General features: G+C 36.9%; 1 protein-coding gene across 1 annotated transcript; it reads left to right on the top strand.

Annotated features, from left to right (window-relative positions):
• Positions 1-4,925: 4,925 nt before the first annotated feature.
• Positions 4,926-6,033, top strand: cart3 (cocaine- and amphetamine-regulated transcript 3). Its single transcript, XM_067400535.1, has 3 exons — positions 4,926-5,144; positions 5,241-5,324; positions 5,496-6,033. The coding sequence occupies exons 1-3, from the start codon at positions 4,983-4,985 to the stop codon at positions 5,601-5,603; spliced, it is 354 nt and encodes a 117-aa protein (XP_067256636.1). The 5' UTR covers positions 4,926-4,982; the 3' UTR covers positions 5,604-6,033.
• The last annotated feature ends 3,048 nt before the right edge of the window (positions 6,034-9,081 follow it).

Raw genomic sequence — 9,081 nt, 5'->3', positions numbered from 1 at the left:
AAACTATCTCTGTATGTTGAGCACAGTCTTAGAATGTTTTAGCTAGTTGTAAAATGTGCCCGGCTTAATAACACAGCGAATACCGGCGGTAAACAAACACTCGTGCACGAGTTTTGGGAAGCGTTCACTTCCGCATGCTCTCATTTCAAAAACTAAGTCGACGAAAACATCCTCTGTACCACCTTTAATGATAGTGTGGATTATGTGAAAAATCTCCTCTATTACAGACTGAGGCCCCATTTACACTAGCGCGTTTTTTGTTTTAAAACGCATACGTTTTGCTACGGATAGCCTATGCCTGTCGTTTACACTACGCCGGCGTTTATGAACCTCGAAAATGGAGACTTCCGAAAACGCTGCAGACACCGTTTTAGTTAGAAAACCTGGGGGTTGCAACGGACCAAAACAGAAAGCATGACTGCCCACATTCGCTCTGCGTATCCTTGACGAGCATGTAAACAATAACATGGAGACTGAACTGCAATCTTTGCTGGCTTTGTTGTCATTTTTAGCAGCTATTGTGCAGTTAAATTAAATACTGCAGCTATCTAAATGTACAAGAGGCAACTGTTTACACTTGTACGCGCATGCCCAGTGTGCGTTTTCAGCCATGTAGTGTAGACGGTCGTTTCTGAAATGCTGTGGAAACGCCAGTGTAGACGAGGATCGTTTTCATTTTAAAACAAAAACACACTAGTGTAAATGGGGCCTGATATTGTTAAAGTAGAACTAAGAACTAACTTTTCTAACCTTCATAAATAGTTTTCTAAGTCCTTACGATGGTTAATTGACTTGTAGTGGTTTGCTTAGGCGACCACTAACCCCTTCTGGCACGTCTACGCCAGAATACAGCACTTGCAACCTGAGCTGGACCGACCCGAAACAATCTCGCCTCATGTTCACGTTCACGCGAGAGTGACAAAATGCTTTACGGTAATTCAAAAACAATGTATATATTATGTCTTTATAAGACAATTTCGAAAATTACCCACCTCCATCGAGTGTACAGTATTTGCAAATTACCCACCTCCTCTTTCTTGTACTGTATTTGCAAAACTACTGCGCTGGTGAGCGTTGTAGTCGTTGTAGTCCAGAGCTGCGCTTGGAGTATTTATGACAGTGTCATTCACTGAAGGAAACTGTAGGGGGAGCTTCGCGAATCTTGCTTAGTTCTGCTTTAAACAATAATGTATAATAATTATTCATTCATTTTTTTGAAACTATTTTCAGGCATTCAGATCATCTTAGATTGTTTTGTATAAAAACAACTGCTGATGACTGAAAATTAATAAAAAAAAAAATTAAAAAAAACACACACACACACACACAACCCCCCACCCCCCACCCCCCGAAGAGATGTGCTCCAAAGTAAATTCAGTAATTTATTTCAGAGTGATGGAAATTTATTGAGAATCAAGAAAAATTAAAGGAATTTGGGATCAGATGTTCGGTTTTATAAATGCTGTGATCAGTAGATTAATAGGAGTCTTATTTGAACATATCTTCATGGTAGGAAAATAGGACTGAAAGGGTTAGTTCACCCTAAAATGAAATTTCTGTCATTAATTACCCACCCTCATGTTGTTCCAAACCCGTAAGACCTTCGTTCATCTTCAGAACACAAATTAAGATATTTTTTATGATTTTTTTTTTTACCACATTCAAGGTCCAGAAAAGTAGTAAAGACATTGTTAAATTAGTCAACGTGACTACAGTGGTTCAACCTTAATGTTATGAAGTGATGAGAATACATTTTGTGTGCAAAAACAAAACAAAAAAATGACTTTATTCAACAATTTCCTCTCTACCCTGTTAGTCTACACAGTTTATGTTGAAGACACATTGCAGAGCTTCCGTGTTCTACGTCAGAACGCCGACTCTGTATTGGCCGGCTCCTGCTCCTGCTCCTGCGTCAGCATCACATGCATGCGTTGAGCAGCTCACGTGAACAGTGTCAGCTAATAATGAGCCAGCTTCAGGACATAAACACAGAAGTGCTGCACTGCATCAAATATGTAGGAGACTGACAGGGTAGAGAAGAATTTGTTGAATAATTATAATAATAATAATTTTTGTTTATTTTTTTTGCACACAAAAAGTATTATTGTCGCTTCATAACATTAAGGTTGAACCACTGTAGTCACGTTGACTATTTTAATGATGTCATTACTACTTCTCTGGACCTCAAATGTGGTAATATCATTGCTTTCTATGGGAGATAAAAAAAAACCTCTTGGATTTCATCAAAAATATCTTTTATCTAAGGTCTTATGGGTTTGGAACGACATGAGGGTGGGTAATTAATGACAGAAATTTCATTTTTGGGTGAACTAACCCTTTAAATCCACCAAATAGATGTCACACAAGTATGTCACTTTTAATTTTTCAACATTAGAGAGGTAATAAGGTTGTAATGCACTTAACTTGATCACCTGAAGGAACAGGGAAATCACACACCCACACAAAATCAATTCCAACGCAAGATCTATCCAGCTCAAGTAACTCAACTCTCTCAAGAGGATTCATACGGTAGAAAAAAGGTGGGAGGTCATGGAAATGTCAGCGAATAGAGAAAACAAACATCTTTGAACCAAACAAACGTGCTAGGATCTTAGAGTTCGGAGGAATACTTAGATAAGTCAGGAAGATAATGAATTCCAATCTCTCCCACACAACACTCCTGCATCATCTTTGAGATTTGCCTTCAAAGGACATTCTCTTTCTCTTCGCTGCATATACAAACAACCCCCTTCAGTGACTCAGGAAGCTTTATAGAGGCCAATAATCTTAATGGGAACTTAAAGGCGAGAGTTTATTATTAAAAGATGTCAGACTTCCTTTGTTGGCGATATAGGCTGTTGGGCAGATGATATGTTATTTCCTCAAATTAAATCAGAGTCAAATCCTATTAGTGGGTGGCGAACCTTTACCACATTGAACGATTACACCAAACTACCATTTACAAACTGTCAAGTCAAATTGTGAATGAAGTCTGCGTGCACAACAGTAGCAATGCGTATGCTCAAGTTACTGCAACTGCCAGTGTGTATTTTCGGTTATGTTCCTCTCAGCCATTCTAACACTTGGTCTGGATTTGACACCCTAAGGCAATCCTGTCCTATCCAGTAATCATCTCTTCAAAAATGGTCTACACTGTTTTGACAGGAATGACACCCTCAGGACCTTATTTTAGCAGTGTGGAGAAATGTTATGCGAATAATGACCGTGAAAAGCGAAACATTTTGCTGGTGTTAAACCACTGACATGCATGCTTATGAATATGAACTATCTGCCTGTGCAAAATTGAATAATTTTTCTTGGAAGGAAATGAAAATATAGCTCATTTGACGTGAGTGGTGAGCAAAACTACCCTGACAGTGGTCGTATTAATAAACAGGTAACCGTGCAGAGGGAAAAGTTTCTGTCAGGCAATAATACATGTAGTAATTGGAATGATATGACTCATGCAGCCCACAGAACAGTCAGACGGACCTGGTTTGATTCCTGCCTCTAACTGACAAATGATCCTCATGAAGCAACTGAGACCGGATCAAAGTGAGGCTTGGCTTCGCATTAATCAGCAGGAAACAACAACATGACATTTTCTGTGCCTATAGGATTAATCAACAAAAACTGACAAACATCTTCTATGGCAACATGTGCCAAATTAATTTGTTGGCTAGAGAAAATGTATTAACTTACTCCCTTCTTGTGTGTTGGACATTGTATTTAAGAAAAATAGCATTAAGAGTGGAGGATCAATCAGTTTCTTTAGTATGTCCTGGTCTTTTGCAGGTTTTATTTCTGGCAAGCTCTTAATGTTCCTTTTGGGCGTTCAATAAAGGCATGCTTCACAAAAAGCTGACAAACTAGAGATGAATGCAAGTAGGACAGCTGGTATGGAGGAACACTTAAGCTTCATCATCTTTATCACAATGCGTATATTTTTCCATTACTAAAAATAACTATTATGGTCATGCTAAACTGGTGTGGGATGACATTAATGTTGTTATATAATATATAATTTGAATATATATATATATATATATATATACATTCACATTACAAAAACTGGGTTGAGGGCATATAGAGGAGAGCGGGGCAGGTTGTCACATGCAGATTTGTATGAGATTGGTGGTTTTGTATGCTGGTTTCTATTAGTTAATTATACTAATTAAACTTATTTCCATAATATTTTTAGTAACAAGTGAATACAATAAAACTAAATTAAGCATAGATTTAGACTAAGCTGAAAGGTTGAAATGTGTTCTCAGGAAAGCAGTATTTTTTTTAATGCAAATAGGCACACATGTTTTAAATGTTGCATTTTGATAATTTATTTATTTATTTACCTAAACTAACCAGATTCAGTCTTTGGTTCTAAAGCACTTTGGGCACCAGAAAACCAGAATGGTTTAATTTTTGTGTGCTATTTCATAATTTTACCATTAAAATGTAGTTTAAACATGCTTCAAAAAAATCAACGTGTTAAATGAACTGTATCTTCTTTTCTGTTCAATAATGGTGGAAGTACTTTAAAAAATATTTAAGATATGTAGCTAAATAGAAATAAGACAGAAATAAACCTGATGTAAACAGTGTGACACCTTGCCCCATCTCTCCATCTCCAAAGTACGTCTGGAATCTGTTTCATACTGGTATTTTTAATGTAGCCAAAGTGACTACAAAACTTCCGTTAAAACAATCAAAACAGAATCATACAAAAAAAAAAAAATACCAGCCTAAATCCTCTTCAGGCGTATTTCTGACTCGTTTTGGACATAAACAAGGCAGTTTTACGCAATGAGTCATCGTCTGCGTCCTTTTTTACGCATGGACAAAAATCAATGTGTAAGGTGGAGCAAAAGAAAGACCGAAGTGAGTGGTGTGTCACTGGAGCAGATATAAGGTGATTGGACCGCGGGAAGCGAGTGTTCACTTGAATCTCAGTGCAGAGGACGCGTTCAATCTTGGCTGTGACAATGGAGAGCTCCAAACTCTGGACGACAGCTATGGCATGCGCTGTGCTGCTCTCCTGCATTCAAGGTGCTGAAATGGACTTTGACAACGAATCTGACTTAGAAACGAGAGCTTTGAGAGAGTTTTACCCAAAGGACCCGAATCTGACCAACGAAAAGCAGCTCGTAAGTATTGCGTAATTCTCACCGCATAAAGAAAACAAATGTAGCTCCCTTCTTCTTAATGACACTTAATTTTGATTTATTAATCACCGTTTACAGCTGGGGGCTTTACATGACGTTCTGGAGAAACTGCAGAGTAAACGCATCTCACTTTGGGAAAAGAAGTTTGGGCGCGTTCCTACAGTGAGTAACACAAAACTGTATTTTTATGATATTTTTGTGTTTCACTATTTGATACTTAATCCTTTATTTCTGTTATAATAAAATGTATTTGTCTGGATTCAAATCATACATTTGCTGTTTACATTTATTTACACACGAGTTATCTAACACGACGATTTGTTTTCACATCAGTGCGACGTTGGGGAGCAATGCGCCATCAGAAAAGGCTCAAGAATCGGCAAAATGTGTGACTGTCCACGTGGAGCGTTTTGCAATTACTTTTTGCTTAAGTGTTTGTAATGATAAAGATGGATTGTGAATTGGAAATATACAAATGGTATTACAGATATTTATACATTATGTGATTTCTATTTTTATGATTATGAAGTGCTGCGAGAAGAACAGATGAATCTGAAAGATTGTTTAATTATTTGCTGCTCTTGATGTGTAACTAAACCTGAATAAATTGTGGACTTTTGTTTTCTAAGGCAGTCTGTGTGTTTCCTCTAGTATAATGTATCCTGACTTACACCTCAAAACACATGACAAAACATCATGCACTTTAAGAAATATCAACTTACTAAAATAACAATGCTTACGTTTAATTGCCCTTAAGTACAATCAAAGTGGCAATGTTGAAAAAGTGTTTGAATTACAGAAGAATAATGGAGTTAAAATCAAATATTGAAAACTCAAAATGAAATAAAAATGACAAAACATTGTAAAATGTTAAAGGATTGCAGAAAAGAATAAGAAAAACATGTTGTTGTAATAATTTAATTGATTAAAACATTCTAAATTATGATAAACATTAGTGAAATTGTTGGTTGCAGGAAAATATAGTTAGGATAGTTGATTTAATGCCTAAAAGACATTTACACTTCACTAAGATATAAACAATATGTCGAATTTGTGTATTTAAGCTATTCTTTCTGAAATTACTTAAGTTTTGATTTTGAATGTTACACGTTAACTGAACATCAATAAAGTTTTTCTATAAAAACACATCACCACGGTTTTAAGCTCCTTGTCATTTCTTCAATTCATCTCACACACCTCATTCCATCAGCATGAATGATTTCAACAGCTGGGTTCAAAATATGTGACATTTCTGTTTTACAAAGCCTCTGACTCATAGGAGAGAATGAGGAAAAGTGCAGTTAGTACAGGCTGTCCCATGATTAGCTCTGCCTGAGAGGATGAGTCCAGCATGCAGCCAAGCAGAAAAACACACCCAAATTCCCTCGGATGTCAATCAAAGTTGGCACTCAAATGGGTGCTTTCACTCCTTATTAGGTTCATTTATGTTTGTTAATATTTTACAGAGTGCCTGCAGAAGAATGGGAAATACGTGCGTGCTGTTGCTCGCTGGCACTGAGAAAGGACAAACATGTCTGCATAAAAATAGATGTTGATGGGCCTAATTTTATATAACACCAATCAAAGCTCTGTACACCTTCAAGCCATTTAATATTCAGATATCATAATGATTTTTCATTATTTATTTGATTGTGTAATTGGATTCAATTGCTGCATGGAGAGGAAGCTATTTATGTGGTATATATGAGCAAAGCAGTATGTGATGTGTAATAAAATTGTCATTTACTTTAGGTAACAATTATCTGCTCTTACAAGAGATCACTGAGGTGATGTAAACACAATCAAACTGCTACAGTGTTTGATATGGAATCTACACAAATAATTGTTACACACACACAAAAACTTTTAGGCTGAATCTAGTGATATCCCTAGTTTGTTTACAAAAATAGTTCTTTGCCAGTTATGAACATTTTCATGTCATGTAAACAGGAATTGATCCATCTCTCAAGCAAACAAATAAACTTACTGACATTTACTGAAAGGGTTTGATGAAACAGCAATATAATCTGTTGTCACAATAGACAAATAACTCACTTTTACTGTTAAACTTAATTTTTTTTACTGATATGTGATCAGTGTATGCGGACTCGTGTTAAACAGTTAGGCTACATTTAATTGCGACTCAAAATTTTGTAAATCCAAAATGCCATTGTTTCCTCATTTTCATTAGCCTATACAGCAATATATTCAGTCATGTCTGGCAACTCACAAATAGGCTAGGTATTAAGGATCATAGGATAGACTCTATGATAGTTCTTCTAACCTTAACTGATGAAGTTTGTAGCTATTCATTTCTTAAACAACCATGTAGGAAGACACATCATGGCCATATTCCAGGATAACACCGTGTCCTAACCAGAGGCGATGCAATGCCGCGACACGCGATAAAAGGTATCTTTTCCATGTTAATCTGAGTTTTTGTCCTAACCAGATGCGCCGCGATGCTTCTATTTTAGAAACGCGACATCATGGCTGGAAATGCAACACGAAGTATGGCAATGATAAAATCAGGTACTGTTTATGTGCTTTATTTAATGTTAAAGGTACCATAGAACGTCTTTTCAAAAGATGTGATATAAGTCTAAGGTGTCCCCTGAATGTGTCTGTGAAATTTCAGCTCAAAATACCCCATAGATTTTTTTTAATTCATTTTTTTAACTGCCTATTTTGGGGCATCATCTACTATGCACCGATTCAGGCTGCGGCCCCTTTAAATCGCACGCTCCCTGCCCTCCCGAGCTCTCTGCTATATGTGCAGTTATACAGTGCATAAACAAAGTTCACACAGCTAATATAACCCTCAAATGGATCTTTACAAGATGTTCATCATGCATTCTGCATGCATGCATCGATTCCTGTGAGTATAGTATTTATTTGGATGTATTACATTTGATTCTGAATGAGTTTGAGGCTGTGCTCCGTGGCTAACGGCTAATGCTACACTGTTGGAGAGATTTATAAAGAATGAAGTTGTGTTTATGCATTATACAGACTGCAAGTGTTTAAAAATGAAAATAGTGACGGCTCTTGTCTCCGTGAATACAGTAATAAACAATGGTAACTTTAACCACATTTAACAGTACATTAGCAACACGCTAACGAAACATTTAGAAAGGCAATTTACAAATATCACTAAAAATATCATGTTATCATGGATCATGTCAGTTATTATTGCTCCATCTGCCATTTTTAGCTATTGTTCTTGTTTGCTTACCTAGTCTGATGATTCAGCTCTGCACAGATCCAGACGTTAATACTGGCTGCCCTTGTGTAATGCCTTGAACATGGGCTGGCATATGCAAATATTGGGGGCGTACATATTAATGATCCCGACTGTTACATAACAGTCAGTGTTATGTTGAGATTTGCCTGTTTTCCGGAGGTCTTTTAAACAAATGAGATTTATATAAGAAGGAGGAAGCAATGGAGTTTGAAAGTCAACGTATGTCTTTTCCATGTACTGAGTCTGCTTTTAGCTGTTACGCCAGCCGCAGCTGGAACCAGCTTCCAGAAGAGATCAGGGGCCTGTACCATGAAGCTGGATTAGCTGGCTAGCCAGGTAAATTTCAGATTAGTTTGCACCAATCCTGGGTTTTAGGTACCATGAAAGTGACTTGGCTTTTAGCGGTGTTCATCGCCATGGTAACTTACACTCCACGGCTAACCTGCTCCGGGGCAGGTTATGTTCAGGGTTAGAGATCTCAAACTGAAATTGGACCAATCAGGTGTAAGCTAAGTGACACTGACACACCCAACGCAATAAAGTCACTCCCCCAGTTTCTCTTCCTCCAAATTAAAGGTCATTATATAGTAAAAACAAATATTTAATGATGAAATTGTCTGGTTTTAATGATAATATAATTTATATATGATTTGTATATGATCTATATTTTTATTA

The sequence above is a fragment of the Chanodichthys erythropterus genome, chromosome 11 (genome assembly GCF_024489055.1).
Source record: "Chanodichthys erythropterus isolate Z2021 chromosome 11, ASM2448905v1, whole genome shotgun sequence".
Classification (NCBI taxonomy): domain Eukaryota; kingdom Metazoa; phylum Chordata; class Actinopteri; order Cypriniformes; family Xenocyprididae; genus Chanodichthys; species Chanodichthys erythropterus.
Note: the sequence above shows the minus strand (reverse complement) of the source record. Positions and strands in the feature narration are given on the sequence as shown.

Coding starts and splice junctions, on each gene's coding strand:
- cart3 (XM_067400535.1), top strand. CDS start 4,983: ATGGAGAGCTCCAAACTCTGGACGACAGCTATGGCATGCGCTGTGCTG. Junction 5,145..5,240: donor TGACCAACGAAAAGCAGCTC/GTAAGTATTGCG, acceptor CACCGTTTACAG/CTGGGGGCTTTACATGACGT. Junction 5,325..5,495: donor AGTTTGGGCGCGTTCCTACA/GTGAGTAACACA, acceptor TTTTCACATCAG/TGCGACGTTGGGGAGCAATG.